The sequence below is a fragment of the Trachurus trachurus genome (genome assembly GCF_905171665.1).
Source record: "Trachurus trachurus genome assembly, chromosome: 9".
Classification (NCBI taxonomy): domain Eukaryota; kingdom Metazoa; phylum Chordata; class Actinopteri; order Carangiformes; family Carangidae; genus Trachurus; species Trachurus trachurus.
Genome location: NC_139895.1, coordinates 11,808,157 through 11,826,348, shown reverse-complemented (window position 1 = coordinate 11,826,348; position 18,192 = coordinate 11,808,157). Strand labels below are relative to the sequence as shown.

The 18,192-nt window shown below is 40.6% G+C and overlaps 1 protein-coding gene across 1 annotated transcript; it reads right to left on the bottom strand.

Moving 5' to 3' along the window:
• Positions 1–15,295: 15,295 nt before the first annotated feature.
• Positions 15,296–18,139, bottom strand: purba (purine-rich element binding protein Ba). Its single transcript, XM_083979601.1, has one exon. The coding sequence runs from the start codon at positions 18,084–18,086 to the stop codon at positions 17,103–17,105; it is 984 nt and encodes a 327-aa protein (XP_083835727.1). The 5' UTR covers positions 18,087–18,139; the 3' UTR covers positions 15,296–17,102.
• Between the last annotated feature and the right edge of the window lie 53 nt (positions 18,140–18,192).

Here is an 18,192-nt window from a genome sequence, read left to right as displayed (position 1 = left end):
ATATAAATGTATTGTGACGTACGTTTCGAGCAGTAGGGGTATGCTCTTCGTCAGACAGTAGGATAGCTGTGAGTAGCCATCTTAAATAGGCTACTACTAGTCACATGACTTTGATCAGGTGAGGATAGCATGCAGCTGTCAACTCACAGGTGACAGAAATAACACACAGACTCAATACCAATACAATTCAATTCAACCAACTTTATTTATCCCAAATAGGGTAATTCCGTTTGCAGTCTCCAGTCAGACAGCACACAAAACAGTGAATCACACAGTACAGAAAAGAACGGGATAATAATAAATACATTTTCACATTATGACTGGAATAAAATAAATAGATGACTACTTGCTGCTATCAGCAGCATTTAGCAGCTTGATAGATGGGGCAAGATACCGCCGTTTGGAAGGCATTAAACAAAACTCCTGGCTGAGGATATGGTCAGGATGGCCCATGACCTGTCTCGCTTTCTGGACTACTCGTTTTTTCCAGAGGGAGTCAGGTCTGTCAGTTTAACTCCGATGATCTTAGAGCAGACATTGACGATGCTGCTGAGACTATTCTTCTCCTTTACAGACAATCCATAAAACCAAGAAATAAAAGAAAAGGTCAAAAGACTTTCAATAAACGAATAATAAAAGTTACACAAAATGTTCTCAGAAACATTAAAAGAATTCAGCCAGCAGATGTATTCTTTGTTGCCCTCTTTTAGCAATCGACTTTGTGTTTATGTCAAACTTTAGTTTGGAGTCAAACATGGTTCCCAAATACTTACAGTATATGACTCCACAATCTCAACATCCTCTCCATGGATGGTACTGGCTACTGACTTAGGGCGACTCCTCCTGAAGTCAATCACTAGCTCCTTGGTTTTTGTTACATTTAGATCCAGGAAGTTATCGTCACACCAGTTCACAAATAAGGAAAGTGCACAGCCATGGTCTGATTGGGCCCCCTGAAGGAGTGATACTAGGACAGTATCGTCCGAGAAATAGCTGTCCTCTTGCACAGACCTACAACTGTCTGTGTACATAATAAATAACAAAGGCGAGAGGACACAGCCCTGTGGAGAACCTGTATTAGAGGTAATGACGGAGGACATGCTGCCATTCACAAATACTCGCTGGATTCTGTCTATTAAAAGTTTAAGAGCAACAATAAAATAAGGTGAAAGCTGCTTAATTAAAATATGAGGCTGCATCTTATTAAAAGCTGAGGAAAAGTCAGCAAATAAAAGCTTTGCATGTGCACTGGGTTTTTCAAGGTGCTTGTACAACCTGTCTAAGATAAAAATCTTAGCATCATCCACACTTTTCCCAGACTGATAAGCAAATTGGAGAGGATCAAGTTTGCCATTAGTCAAGGAAACAATTTCTTCTTTCAATATCTTCTCAAAGACCTTCATCACAAGGGACGTTAAAGCAACTGGCGTCCCTTGTGATGAAGGTCTTTGAGAAGATATTGAAAGAAGAAATCATGACCTTAATATTCTCAGTGCATATAGATAATTATACATTGTGTCACACAATCAGAACATTATAAAAATCATTAAACCTCAGGCCAAAAAAGGCAGTCATGTTGTAGGATTACAATAACAATACCAGTAGAACAAAGTTCTCAACCTAAACAATACCATCAGACCAAAAGGCCATCATATAGGATGGGATCGTCACAATAAATGTATACGTAGTGAGTCCTGCAGAGTTGCGAGTATCTTTGTTCTTTTTAGTTAACTGATATACACTACTCACGAAAAGTTAGGGATATTTAACAAGAATCTCCCTATAAAAAGTTCATGCTACAGTGATATTCTATCATGAGTAGAAGGATGCAATGGTAATGCCTTTATCTCAAACAAAAGCTAACAACAGCGGTGGCTATAGCACAACAAAAATCTCAATGTCTCAATAACTTGATCAATTTGATCAAAGTGTTGTCTTGGTCTCATGATGTCAAAATGTGAACATCGTGGAGAGGAGAGGGAGAGAGAAGAGGACTTTATACAAATTGTCATTGAACCAAGTGGTTGAACGACAATAGGCTCTATGCACAGCTCCACTACTTCCTGAATGTATGGCAGCTCCTTCATTTCCTGTCTTACATTATTGGACAAACTGATTAATCCAGGTGTGTCTGACCATTGTGACTACTCAGACACACCTGGATTAATCAGTGTGTCCAATAATGTAAGAAGGACCTGCCATAAATTCAGGAAGTGTGGAGCTGTGCATAGAGCCCATTGAACCACTAAATCAGACGGTGCTTGTGATTTTTGTGGTTAATCACCTTGTTAGAGAAGAGCATGTTATTCAATAAGTACTGAAACATTGGACATGTGCATTCAAAAGTTTAGAGAAGGTTAAATTAAGTTCACCTGTGAAGATTAGTGTGCATTTTAGGTGCATTCTGAAATTTAATCCAAAAGCCAAACATCCCTAACTTTTTGTGAGTAGTGTATATATATATATTTGTTTGTGTAATGTGTGGCCTCTCTGTGTCAAAAACGCCAGGGCCTCTTTTTGGAGCCAGTCCGCCACTGGGAGTTGCCAATTAATGAAGACATATTTCTGGAGATACGAATCCAGCATGATATTTCTCATCCTGAGACACTGTGTGGGCAACGCAAAACACAACTTCCTCAATATCCACAACAGTGAAACATTAAAGGCAGCTATTTTGCCCTCAGATCTGAAAGTGGTGGCTGGTTACATCTTGTGCAATGACAATCAAAGGGGACAGCACTTGACTGACATTTTAGTCAGAAGCACTGCAGTGTTGCAATTTTTGTGATTTCCCCCCCATTGCTTCACAACCTCCTCTGACACTGTAAAGACCTATGACTCTTGAATTCTCCCGAGGTCCTTGAATCAGTCAGAGTCCTTTCTCCGAGTGGTGAAAGGACTCTCCGGTGAGTGCTTCACTGCAGGTGAGGTGGACAGGTTGTGTGGTGCAAGCTGTTGGTTTATTTGATCTCTGCTGCCAACATGTGGCCTAAATGTGTTATTGCCACTCTGGCCAGTGTTCAATTAAAAAAAAAAAGAAAAAAAAATCTGCATCACACACTATTATTTCATTTCATTTCTTTTTATTCCATTCATGGTTTACCAACTTCACACGATTGCACATATTTACATGATGTGCACATCGTTCCTGCCCCTTTTTGTATTTATTATCGCATTGGCTTAGTAACACCAATATTATACACTATTTCAAAAAAAAAAATTTAAATTACTCATACACACACTATTGTACTGTCTTACACACACTGTTATACTCATACACACAGTATAGTAGTGTGTGTGGGTGTGTATGAGTATAGTGGTGTGCGTGAGAGCAGATATGAATTATTTCTTAAATGGCCTCTCATAATAATGAGTGATTCATTGCAGCAGGGGAAGTGGCATTATTGCATCATCATTACAGGGAGTGCAACAAAAAAGAAAAACCTAATAACAAACCTTCAGTATATCTGAGCCAACCTCACTGACGTTTATGTAGTTTTTTTTCAGGTTATATTATTATCAGTTTTTGCCGTTAAAGTCGACAGCAGCCATGACCACAATTATATTTTTTATCACAATTTAATGATCTGTATATCTCATGATAACAAAGACATTTCCTGGTGATAATGGGTTGTTTTGTCTCTAGCAAGAAAATAATCCTGTTATGAGGAAACATAACTGTTATTCCAAGATACCGAGATAATCAAATCATGATCCCTTAATAACAGGATAAAATAATATTTCTGTAACCAGTAATGCATTTGTCCTTATGTCATTCAGGGTTATTGTTGTCATTTTTATGATTTAGGCACTTAAAAAAAATTTAAAAAAAATGGAAATCATTATTTGTGTGTGGGTTTTGCAACATCTTTGTATTCTGTACATCTTATTGGGGGCAGTTGCCTAAACTCCTCTTTTTAACCTGGCATTTATTTTTTTTAATTTTTTAATTTTTTAAAATTTATTTAGCACAAACAATATCATATAAATAAACAATATGAACAATCAACATTACTGGGATGTGCAAAGGGGAGGTATGAAACCCAAGAGGGCTTATATGAAAACCTCACCCAACATATTCAAAGATCAAATTTGGTACGGTTTAAAAACAAATAACATAGGAAAATAATTGAACAATAATGAAAAATAAGCAGTAAAATATAAGGAAATAAGGGGAAAAAAAAAAACATACATAAATGAATAATACAAAACAAAAATAATGAATAAGCCAACTTTAATGCCAGTTGAGCACCAAGAAAAGAAAAACAGAGGCAGTCTTTGGAGAAACGTTGAGCTATAATACAGGAAGATGAGGAGAGATACAGGGGCAGAAAGAGGCGAGAGTGATGTTCAAGAGTCTGTATATGTGTGTGTGTGTGTGTGTGTGCATCACGCGCTGTGCTGCATCCCTCAGCGGTTCAGCTCTGTGAAATCGAGCTGATCATTTCCTCCATTCATTCGCGGGATTAGGATGACGCTGTGTCATGCGCGTAGAAAATGTACAGTTTGCCTGAGCGCGCAGCAGAGAACATTCCTTACACATGGCAACACTGGCTAAAAATAGCTCACAGGCCACTCATTCACCACTACAGGATATTTGCTCAGCAGGCGTGGGATCCCCAGTCGCTTGGGTCCAGATTTGATGTATCTAGTCTCCTTGGTTACCTGATACTTACCTCTTTATCGTCTTCCTCAAACCTCCTCTCATGAGCAACCCTGTCCTCTTTGACCTATTTCTCTGCTCCTTGCCGCCGCTCGCTCTGCCTCTTTCTCTCTGCCTCTCCTTTTAGGTTTTGCAAATAAGCCGCTGATGGATTTTATCTGGCAGTGTAAGCAGGATGAAAGCCAGCAGGAGGGAAAACCCTTTCGCCAATTCAGAGAGTCCCCAATCTCAGTCGTCCTCCTTATGCTTCCTCGCTGAAGTACTTCCCAGTTCATTGATTTGCTTGGTGCATTTCAGAGATGGTTGTACAGCTGGTGGTTTGGAGAGAGAGAACTGAGAACAAGGAACAATCAACAAAACACAGGCAGCACCATTACTCATTATGAGAAAGTAAAAAGGAATTGAGAAAAAAAAAATAGGAACAAGAATCAAAAACATAAAATATCAGATGGTGAAGCTTAAAATATCAAAAGGAAGTGTAAGATTAGAGCAAGGGGAGTTCATATTTCATTACATCTAATGGTAGATATTGTAACTGAAACCAGTTTTACCAACAGTGGTGCAAACACGAGCGATATCGAGGGTTAAATAGTTACTGGGTCTTGCACTCTATAGATACAAAGGAATGCAATGGAAAACAATGGAAGCTTTATAAGAGTAAAGACTTAAAAATGAGTAGTGTGAGGTGGCTATACCATGTGGTACAGAGAACAATGATGAGTATGATATATGACGATGAGTGATGGAGTGATGGTAAAGCTGCACCACAACACACAATATCTCCACAGTTGACGATGTTGACTGCACAATAGTCTCTAGATGAAACAGACTATGCAAGAAAAATATGTTATTTTAAAGGAAGAGTTCACCCAAAAATTATTGACTCACCCTCATCCTGATGAATACTCCGGAGTAGTTTTTTATTTCTCAAAGTGCATCTGGAGACCCGGGAGGGGGTAGTCCAACGAAATCCTTATATGAGAGTCAAAAACGTCCATAAAACTACACAAAAAAACGTGTAATCTTCCACCATACTGCTCGTCCGCTGCAATCCAAGTGCCCTCATTTAGGACATTTTTACAGCCTAAAGAGTCCTGTATTGAATTTGCCTCTCACGTTCACGTGCTATTGACTCTTGTATAAGGATTTTGTTGGACTACGAACCCCCCTCCCGGGTCTGCGCTTTGAGGAATAAAAAACTACTCCGGAGTATTCATCAATCAGCATGAGGGTGAATTTCATTTTTTGGTGAACTATTCCTTTAAGTATCAGCGATATAGGTAGAGATATACTTGGTCTCTTCTGCATTTTAGTCTATGGAGGAGTGGCAGACTGAGGATGCATCAGGTCCTGTCTGAAACATATAATACAGTTTCATCAGCAAAGAAACTGATGTTAAAGCAGAAGTGAGTGATCCGGTCGTTTTGGCTAATGCTGCGTTCCAGGTAGGCTTTTGAAATCGTAAATTACAGCTTCAAGTCACAACTTACGACTTTGTAGCGTTCCAGGCAACCCACTCATGTTTTTCCGACCTGTTTTACCTGTGAAAGTCACTATAACGGCCACTCGTAACTTCGACCCGTGAACTCGTACCAGATCAAACTGGTATGACTTCACAGGTCGGAAAAACAGGAGTCTACGAGTTTCCTTGAACGCACCATAACAGTCCTCGTCCCGACGTCACCACATTCACGGCGTCCCTTGGCTGCACACACAGCCCTGCATGCCGTTCTCTCTCCTCATTGGATAAAAACTGTAGGATACGATAAATGTTTTCTCCTCGGCTCAGAGCAGAGCAGAGGGACTGAGAGACCCGTGTTTCTGTCCAAACACTCTATGTAGTGATTGCTGTCGGAAGATATAACTATTTAAGACTTATATTAACACAAATATATCACTTACTTCTGCTTTAAAGTGTTGATTAGGTAACAATTGTTAGGGACCAAGGATGAATTGATTGTATATTGGTTGTCAAAGGGCAGCCAATGACTACTTCATTCAATAATTACAACAGAATTTCACACAAATGATTAAAATAGAAAACTAGTCTGAGTGACAGTGTCTAGTTTTTTTATCCTGGGTTTAACCAGAGAGTTGTCTAATCATTTTAAAATTTTAAATCAACTTGACTTTACATGTCGAGACTCGTCTGTGTCTTGGCAAGATTAGAGTCACACTGATGACTGACTGTTCACAACACCTGGTTCTTTAATGAGTTTCACATCATCATCAGCTGAAACAGGGAATCTAGTGCAACCGAAACTCTGTCTGAACTTTGTTACACCATCGAGATTACACATATGTTTAGTCTTCGACCCTGAGAGCAAAGGGTGGGACACTACGTCCAGTGAAAAGTAATTGATTCCATTGTCAAATGTGTTTTGTGCAATGTCAGTGGCACAATATTGCGTGTAGTTTATAAAACATGTGGTCTGTGCATCTCTGTGCAACAGGATGCAGCAGCTCCACTAGAAACATCTTATCTAATGAACTTTTCCCCTTCAACAGTTCAGTAAATGCTGGGTCACAAAACAATGCAGTTTTGCTCGTGCTTCGTATCGCTCCCTTGCTTAGGAAGCAGTGAAACCACTATACAGTGAAATGGATTTCAAGCCCTGATTTGAATCTAATCATGTGCTGCCTTGTGATCCCAAAGCTGCCTCACAATACATTTCTCACAGTTTGGTCGTCCATCACGCAAAAATATCTGTGATGATGGTCAAGAGCAAACTGTGAAATGTCTCACTGTACTCAAATGGACAAAGGTGCTGCTGATAGATTGATTATACAGTAAATAACGTTGATTTAAATTGGTTAGTGCTGTGCTCTTGTCGTCTAGATTGAAAAGAGAAGAGCTTCATGTTGGTCGGTTGAAATTACTGTGCACTTGAAATATAGCAGGTTACCCACTTTGGCTTTAAGGGCACTGACTGGCAGTGTCTATCTGATGTGATGTGTCCATGTTTATCTGCTTTTTCAGACGCCATATGTCTGTATTATTCAATACCAAGACTGATATTTTGGAGATGTCACAACTCACAACTGTTTCAGTTGTAATTAATGCGTTGGAAACTAATTTTTTTTGTTTTCAGGTTGTCTGTCTGTCCGGATCTTGTGAATGTGATATATCGGTATAGCGTCTTTAGGGTTAACTGATCAGATTTTGGTAAACAAAGGTCATTGGTCAAAGTCACAGTGACACTATAGTGGCGAGACATCCAGTTGCATCCAGTTGCACGGCTCTGGGAATCCAGTGTTGGTTGATCTACTTTTAACAGCTGTTAGTTAGTTAGTTAGTTAGTTTAAGTTTATTTCGGACATGTTAAAAGAAATAAAACATAATACAGAAATGGACAGACGTAACATATAAAAACTTTGCAAAAACAACATATGAACAAAAAAAAAATATATATATATATATATATATATATATATATATATATATATATATATATATATATATATATATATATATATATATATATATATATATATATATATATAATGAAAAAAATAAAATAAAATAATTGAAAAATAAAGGTAATTAAATTTTGTTTTGTTTTGTTTTGTTTTGTTTGTTTATTTGTTTGTTTCATATCCGAAAAGGAGTGGGAAGAAGTAAAACTTATTTACTCCCACCCCTTATTCATAAATTATCTATCAAGTTATCTAGTCATTATAATATATACAGTAAGTTAATTTATGAGTTATTTAACTGGATTTATTCTAATATATTATTATATTTATATACATATAGATTTATTCTAACATATGATTACTAATCTTTATCTCTCTATATAGTCATATACATATAGCTGTAAAACAGATTGCACTTATTGAACTATTTATCAGGTTAAAAAAGAAAGACTGTTTGCCAAAATCTTCTTTGTTTTAGGTCCTTTTTTGTTTGGAAAAAAAAAGTTTCAACCTTGGTGACTAGTTTCGGCATTAGTCCTCCACCTTCCTCAGAACTGCATGTCACTAGATGACAGGTGCCGTTTGACAGGTCGGCCACGCCTCCTTCTGTCAGGTCGCTCCCTGAGGACGGCGCTGCCTCCAGGTGTGTGACAGCATGTGGGCTCCCTTATCCCAGGACGAACCAGGATGAAGGAGCCTACATGCTCCCGTAACATCAGCTGATAAGGCGCGTCACCACCTGACACCTGGTGACAGTTCTGAGGAAGGTGGAGGACTGACGCCAAAACTAGTCACCAAGGTTAAAACCTTTCTTGTCCAAACAAAACACCGACAACAAATGAATAATGAAAGATGTTTTTACAGCAGAAATGTTCATGTTTGTCTTAAAACAATAGTCAGATTTCCATGGACATTGTAACATTATTTTGCACGCAGTCTTCATTTTGTGTAAAAATAAAAACCAAACATCATCAGTCTGAGGGTCTATTAGAAGCAGGTTTGATTTGTAGTACAGTTTACAGCTTTATTGGCTTGTGTTTGTTTGTTTTGCACATAATCAGCAGCTCATGCTCAGAGTTGTCGATACTTTACTGAGCCGACACCATTGTACGTAGAGTGTGATGATCAGTGTGTGGGGGGAACACTGTGACGACTTATGGACGAAGGGAGCGTGTGAAAATGGGTTGAAACTGCAGACGATGTGTTGTGAGAGGCGAGGCGTTCAGTGTGTAGCATCAGGTACATTAGGGATCCAAGTCTGCAGCCTTTCTGTGTGTGTCGCCTGCTCTGAATGATGGATGGGCAGCTTAGCGTGGCTCATATCTGTGGAGCAGGCCATCAGGACACCAGGGCCATGTGCAGTAATCCCTTCTTTCACTGGCACTCGGCTCAGCGTGGTATTACATGCCCTTGAGCCGTCCTCCCTCTCTCTCTCACGCACACACGTTAATGCTCTGTCCTTTTTCGTTTTTCCCCTTTACACACACTGTTCATCACTCAGCACTCAGCGGAGGTCACGGAGGCTACGTGTAACGCAGGGAGCAGGGGGGTTGGTGTTGGTGGTGGGGCCTCGTTTTACGTGAATGAAATCGTGCATGTGCACTTTAGGGAAATGAAAAACGCTTGTGCCACTGAATCATGAGGTTAAATAGAGGAAGTGGAGTACACAAGCACATAATTTGGTATAATTCACAAGGAAGTGTGCACAAATGCACCAATGTCACTGTGGTGAAACGCACATTTTAGAAAAAGACTTTTGAAAACATGCAACTTCAAGAGAACCGTTTTTCATCAGCTGGTCAGTGTTTGAAGGCTGTGTATGGAAAGTCCAGCAGCATCATTGGTTCATCATTTTAAGGTCATCTTGTTTGTTGTAAAGCGAGATTGCAAAAATCTGAATCAGCACGGACGTGTAGTCAATCACGTTGAGTATTTTCCTTCCTGTTCTTGAAACCAATGCAGACGTATTTGTATCGTAAGTGTTTTCAGCTTACAAATATTGCAAAACAACACGTCAGCTCATGAGGCAAAGTCAGTGTTTCTCTAGACACGACTGCACGATCTAGACAGCAATGTTGCATAAGCATCACTTAATCTGACGACCAAGAGGTAGAATTCGTCAGTAGTTGTCTGACTAATGATGTGTTGCCTCAAACTCATCAGGTTTTTGTTCATATTGTTTGTTAACATGTTCACTGCAAAATGAATTGCTTAATAAGAACTAAATTACACACAATGTGAAGGTCTGCACCTTGCAGTGCACACCACTACCAGAGTGTGGTGTTGTAGGAAAGTACCAGTGTTTACACCTGATCCTAATGGTCACACATGAGCAAAGAGGTAAAACATTAAAGGGATAGTTCAACATTTTGGCAAATTGGCCCATTGCCATAATCCCTATAGTCATAGCAGTAGGTTCATTACCTTTAATTGTCGGTGCAAGCTGTTTTTAGAACGGCGGGGCAGAGCCGCGAGCTGCTCAGAGCTACGCTACGGAGGCTCATGGGATTTGTTGGTTTCCCTCATCAAACTCATCAAATACACAATCCAACAACTCCAAAACGCTCTGGTGGACAAGTTGTGACCTGCACATTCACCACGCTAAGAGATAATAACTGAACGTTGCGAGATGGAGTTGTTTTAGAGGCAACTTCATGCAAAACCGCTGATGCGCGTTCCCGTCGGTGGCAGTTTTTCAGCAAGCAGTCTCTGCATTTGCCTCTAAAACAATTCAGTCTCATAACGTTCTGTTATTATCTCATAGCGTGGTGAATGTGCAGGTCACAACTTGTCCACCAGAGCGTTTTGGAGTTGTTGGATTGTGTATTTGATGAGTTTGATGAGGGAAACCAAGAAATCCCATTAGCCTCCGTAGCGTAGCTCTGATCGAGCAGCTCGCGGCTCTGCTCCGCCGTTTCTAAAAATAGCTTGCACCGACAATTAAAGGTAACAAACATACTGCTAAGACTATAGGGGCCAGTTTGCCAAAATTTTGAACTATCCCTTTAATAAGTGGCTTTCATTATACCTGTTAATCTACCCATTAGCTATTCCACTCACCCTCACAGGGTCATGGCATTGGCTTATAATACTTATAATACTCTAAGGACAGAGGAGTCCCACAGGGTAATGAATGATGATATAACACTACATCATGACAATAAAGTAAAATATAACTCTAATCATATAAAATAGGAGAAGTTATAGTACCTGTCACGTTTATAGGTCGATACGTAGTAAAATGTCGGCACATTTCCAGCTATTACAGGGACACAGTTTGTGCTTCCCTGCAGCCACAGGTGCAGGTTTTCGTCTGAACATGAGGGGGGGAGGGGGGTCGAGGCGGACGGGAACTCACCATCAAACAATTTATTTCTTGTATCCTGGTGTTTTTTTTAATGCCTTGCAGGTGACGGTTCAAACATAAATGCTTTGGATTTCATCTTGATTTGTTTTGATGTTTTGCAATTTGCATTTGACTCATGTGAAGCACTTTGTTTTTTGTGTTGAAAGGTGCTATACAAATCATCATTATTCATTTATTATTTGTATTTTGGGAGTAAAAAGATCCAACCCTACATGTTAGACGGAAAGTTATGAGTAATGTCGCAGCTGCATAGTCTAAATACTGAGGAAGGTATGAGGGAAACTTACTGTATTGGGACAGGGCAGGTTCCATTTAAAGTCAGAGAATCAAGAAATAATTTGTGTCATCACATGATAATCTTCCTCTGTGGTTAGCAGGCGGGGTGTTGCAGCAGCAGACTCACTACCCTGACATATTTTATCTTGAATCATCTTTCCTCTGTGTGGGGGGTTTGACAGACTGCAAACAGCTGGGTAACTTTCCATACCTCTAAAATAAAACGGTACACACTGCAACCCGCCCTGCCCTGTTGACCCACACCATGTCGGAGAGGTATTTTTAGGTTTCAGGCAAACCTCGAAGGATACACCAGCAGCCCCTGGTCACTCCTGAGGTATTTACTTCAGTGTGGGAATGTAGCACTGGTGGTTTCTATGTAGCTACTATGATCCGCCTGGGCTGTTAGAGGCCCCGGTGGGCGAAAGTGTTACATACTTTGACAAGAGATGCAGTTTATAAACACAGTTAAAATTGGTTTACTCATTATTAATGAGCACTAATGCTTAATGTGTACTTATTATAAAGTGTTACCGAAGAAGACAAAGGCCTTGATTCAGGGTTTTCTTGATGAGAAGCACAAATATATGAAATCAGATTAGAAATTATAGGAGGTTAGGTTTATAAGTAAATATATACTATATATAATATAATTCAAACTTACACTGAGCAGCACTTTCTGTGTTGTGATGTTTTTTACTCCTTGTAAGTTTTTCTGTTTCACTAAACTACATTTATTCAACAGCGTCAGTCACTTGTTGCCTTGGTTTTACATACCAAACATGTCATACTTTTGGCTTCTTTTTGTGTTATAGTTGTATAGTATATAGTTATATAGATATATTGATTTAGATTTAAAGTGTCATGCACATTTTTTGTGCCCAGCCCACACAGGCATATAAAACACTGAATATTAAAAAACATACATTCATGAATGGCTCGTGTCATCTTAAAGAAAAGAAAGGAGAAAAAACAAAACAATGTGGGATATAATGTTTTCTGTCTCAATGATCAGGCTTCATCAATGAATCTAGTTATAGTTATAGTTATAGTTTTGTGTTATAGATTAAAAACCATTGTTTGGGGCACATCTTAATAATTCAAAACTATGGTATGGACCCTTATGTACAGTGAGAGTTTTGACTTTGAATAGGCACATTTTGCTATTATCTCTAATATCTAATATTTCCCACCCTCCCTCCTTTTTTTTGTTTTATAACGGTTGAAACAGTTGGTATTGGTTTTGTTTTCACCTTGTGTGTCTGTGTGAATCTGTGTGTTATCATGGCAAAGTGTGGCTGTGGAGGCGACTACCACAGAGACCGTTTTGACTTTGGCAGCTGTTAAAAACTCACAACTGAGAGACACTAATGAAACGTTACAGGTGTGAACTCATCATGGGTTGATGCTGTGACCCCAACACCAAAAAAACTTTTGATTTTTATCTTTGATCCTGTCTGTTTGCTCAAAATGAACTTTGAAATGTTCTATTAGATGTTACATGTCCAGATTGCTTTAATACAACCTGTCATTCCTCTGTATTAAATAAAATAAGATATACCAGTGGGATGTAACTGAAGTGAAATTGATCTTTTCTACACAGGATTTATTACTGGTCACTTTTCAGGTCAATACTTCATGCATAAAGCATATCAAGTGATACAATATTTAGACTTGCATGTCTTTGATAATGCTGTAGTCATTGGACTGACACACGATCAATCAGACATGTGCTCAGAATAAATCTGCAGTTCACTCACCGAAGTACGTACGGTATGTGACACAGTTTGGCTCACACTCACTCTGAAAAGCAGATTTTTCCACTTTCAGGCTGAAATGGTGTGAAAACTGAAGAGAAAAAAAAGAGTGAAACTGCGAACTGCGCTGGTGTTAAAGTGTTTTTGCAAGGAATCACGTCCACAAAAAATAAGTGGATGGTACTTTTTATATAGCTCAACTACATTTCTCTTCAAGTTACTGTTTAGTTTAAGGTTTTACACCAGAGAACATGCTTCACTTGTGTGAAAAAAACAGCACATTTGTTAATTCTAGTTAGTTCAATTAGTATCTTCAGGCTCTTTCATGAAAGACGCAAAGATGAGAGTGAAGTCAGAAAAAAAAAATATATATATTATACGTATATATAGAAAATATTCCACTCCCATCTGTCACCTCTCGACCCCTGTTTTTAATCTACATAGCTCTAATCTAATAGTTTTGCTTTTTAATACTAGAGTGATACTTTAACCAAAGTCCTTCGAGGCAATATAAAATGTCTCTGCTTTAACTAATGATAAACGTTGACACTGCTCCTCCTCTTGCCTGTGTGATTTGCAGGGAATTGAATTGCTTATATGGATAAAGTTACTATGATAAAAGACTTATGGATCCGGGAACATGTTTTGCCCAGAGGCGAAATAAAGCTACTAAATCAGTTACTTCATTACACCGTTACTAATATTTACCTGCTGTAGCTGGAACTATGTCAATTAATTGAAAAAAGAACATGTTGATCAATTATTTTAGCTACATTTACACCTCTTAAGTTGTAGATGTTGGTGTAATATGACAGCACATTGACTATCAGTGGATTTCTGTAACAAATATGAAGGTCACCTTGAGGTCGTCATTGCATTTTATGGGTCATCAATGAGTCAATTAATTGCACAAATCTGCAGATCGATGAGTCATTATGACATAAAGTGATACATTAAAAACAAGACAACATGATAGATATATTTATACCTATATATACTCAGTGACCTGCAGGGCGTAGAAAAAGAGCACACTTCTCCTGAGCAAAAACCTTTTTTTATTTCTCGTTGAAAGGAACTTGGTAGAATATTACAGCAGAACACACATGACTGAAACAGCTGCCATTTCACGTAACACAGTACAGGAAGAAGGATGTAGTTCAATCTCATGTGTAATATTATATATAGTATATTCATATCAATAGAAAAGAAAAAACTATTGCTCCCAGATGTTGGATTTTTTTTTTTTTCATATGGCATTTCTCTGCTGTGTTGAAGTGGGTAAAGTAAAATTCAACGAGAGGTTTACACACCAAAAGGAAGTGGGACAATGAAAGTGACATTTCCCAAAGCATGGGAATTTTGTGGCTTTTTTTTTTTTATTATTATTTATTATTAGGCTGAGAAGTAAACTTTAAACTTTTTTTTCTCCATTGCAATATAGAAATAAAACTTGAAACCGCTCTCAAAAAAATGGATAAATACCATCATACAGCAATCAGAGTACGCAAAAGAAAAGAACACAAGGCAGCTCCGCGTAAGAGCAGGCATGCAAAAAAAAAAATAAAGATCATATTTTAAAAAGGAGCGTTAAAGACAAAATGTTGATGATTGCAGATGTTTATGTTTTTGCGTCGTATGGCAACTGATGGAAAGCCAATTTATGACAAAACGTGGTAAAAACGGGTGGATTAAAACGAGGGGACAACTGGATGCTCTGTAAAGTGAACTGGAGTGCTGAGTGTTTGCTGACAAACTACTTCAATGAAGTTGTTTCTAGAAATTGCTATAACATACTGTGTTATCAATTTGTTGTACTCTCTCTTTTTTTTTGTCTGTTTTTTAACTTCCTCTAAGGAATAAAAGAAATGTTAGGAAAAAAAAAAAAAAAAAAAAGCAGGTATGAAATATCACCCTGGACAGTTGCATCCAAAGTTTAGTGTTTTAAATAAGCCACTTTAGGCAGCATTATCTAATAAATGTCTCATATTTCTAAGACATATTTCAATATATCTCTTTTGAAAAATAATTCTATCTATACTTGATCTTTTTTTAGTAAGTAAATCTCTTCCAGTATATATTTTTTTCTTTTTTTTTTTCTTTTAGGTATAGCACCCCACTGTGGGTTTTCGTTTTCCAAAAGCACCTAATTTTTTTCTTACAATCAGACTGAATGTTACTTCAGTCGTTTATGGTCTGAGTTCAGGATTAAAGGATCCAAATGGCGCACCTAAAATGAGTCAACAAGGTCAGTTCCCTTGAGACCGTAGCTCAAGCCTGGCAATATTTAGCATTTAACTTGAATAAATCGTGACCGGTGCTGGAGGCCTGAGCTCACCGCATCCCTGTTACGGCCCCCCCTCAAAAAAGGTCACAGGGGTCAAACGTGGCATATACCCCCCCGCGTCGTGAGAAACGTCATCAGTTGCCACAGACGACGTCTCAGCTGCTGCTGTTGCTGCTGCTGCAGCGATGGCGGCTGGCCGACCGACCAGATCTGCATCCGGAAAAAAACCTCTTGAGGATGACGTGGTGCAGGCACAGGTAATGCTGATAATTTACCCCCACCCACCCAGAAAAATGCAGGGCCTCGCCACGACTACTGCAGCTATCGGAGCAGGAGGTGAGCAGCACCTGAGGGGACGCCCAGGAGGGAGAGGAGGAGAGGGGATGAAGGAGGAGGAGGAGGAGGAGGAGGAGGAGGAGGGGGGAGGTCGTTTGGACTCATTTGGATTGTCCAGGGAATCCAAATGAGTCGTGTGCTTGTAACAGATCACCTTATGGGGGCTTCTCCTCCCCCCTCCCCTCCCTGCTGGGCTGAGAGGAAGTCCTGCGGTGCCGCGGATGCTCCCTTTTAGCTGGGACCGTGGACTTTGTTTGGTGGCGTTGTGGGTCTGTCTGTTGTTGTTGTTGTTGTTGTTGCTGTTGTTGTTATTACAGGTCACTTCAGACAAAAAACACACACAGCCATGGTGAGTGATGCAGGCACTCCGTTTCACTCCCACTCCGCACCTGCTGGTTTGAGTATGTCACACGTTTTCACACTTCCTTAATATCATTATCATCATTATCATCATCATCACACAGACTTACAGGTCAGCACCAGGTGAGCTCTTACCATTGGACAACTACCAGGAAGTGAGACTGGTAACCTACTGCTGTGTCAAACTGAATTTGCTGGGCTACATGTGTGAGGTTATCAAATGGACGATCAATATATATGTATATATATATATTTAGTTGGATATATATATATTAAATATATATTTATATATATGTATTTTTTTTTATCAATGGGGAATCTCATACAGGAGCTGATTACTGCAGTCCGCACTCATTTAGTTAGCTATAACATCCACCTAAACTTTTAGGACATGTTTCTCTTATATAGACAGTAACTTCTCAGTCAAATATACTTTTTTTTTTTTTTTTTTTTTTTGTAATTTACTCCGTTTGTTTTTAGCATTTTAAAGGTCGATTCGTCATGCACAGAATAGTCGTTCCTCTCCCTCTTGTTTCTCTGTTTATCTCCAGACTTTGCATCATGTATGTTGTCAGCTTCTTCTTCATCTTCATCATCATCATCACCACCACAAGCAGCCACCTTCTCCTCCTCTTCTCTCCATCAATCGTCGTCCACGTCGTCGCCCTCGGACTCCTCTCCGGTCCTCCTCTCGTACATCTTGTCCCGGTGCCGCTCCTGGATCTCCTTCATCTCCTCGGCGTAGCGGCTGAACGCGCCTCCGAACTTGCTCCAAGCCTTGAAGGGGATAGTTATAGAGTTTCTGTAACTGGGCTTCACTTCGCTCACCCGCAAGAAAACTCCGTACTTGTTGGATCCCACGTCAAAGAAGAACCGCTTGGAGTCCACCATGATGGAGGTGCCCTCGGGGAGCTCGCTGTAGCCCCCGGCCCCTCCTCCTCCTCCGCCGCCGCCGGCCAGGTCGTCCTCATCTCCTCCGTAGTCGTCTATCAACTTGGCCAAGGCGTCGCGGAACTCTATTAAGCCCTGGGCCGGCAGCGCGATGGTCTGTCCGGCCTGCAGGCCAGCTCCGGGCATGCCGCCTACTCCGACGCCGAAGCCGGGGCCTCGGTTGACGGTCTGCCGGATGCGGAGGAACCGTCCGCGCTGGTTCTCCTTGAGGTCGAGGTAGTATTTTCGGTTCTCTCGCACCAGGAACTCGCTCTTCAAGGCCCGTCTAGGCCCGGTGTCGTCCCCGCCGGATGACTGAGCGATCTGCTCCGGGGTGCTAGGCCCCAGCTGGGCGTAGTGCTCTATGAAATCCCCGAGGTAGTCGCGGAACTCCGCCGCCACCGACATGGAGAGGGTCAGCCGACTCTTGGAGCCCCCGGCGCCCACCTCGGCGATTTTGATGAACCGGCCTTTGGCGTTCTGCTTCACGTCAAGGTAGAAGCGTTTGTTCTGGATGTCCAGCCGCTTCGACGCCAGCTCCTGGGTCTCCGGTTCCCGCTGCTGGTAATGCTGGAACCCGCCGCCGCCGCCGCCGCCGCTACCACCGCCGCCTCCTCCTCCCCCTCCTCCGCCGCCGCCACCGCCGCTGCCGCCGCCACCGCCACCGCGCTCACTGCCACTGTCCCCATCCGCCATCTTCGCCACCAGCAGCAGCCCGTTTCTCTGCGTATCTTTGACCCCCACTCCCCCCTCCTGCCTCCTCCCTTCTCCTCCTCTTCCTCCTCCCCTCCCCTTCGCCTTG

Excerpts from the sequence above, each read along its gene's own strand:
- purba (XM_083979601.1), bottom strand. The coding sequence starts at position 18,086 with ATGGCGGATGGGGACAGTGGCAGTGAGCGCGGTGGCGGTGGCGGCGGC.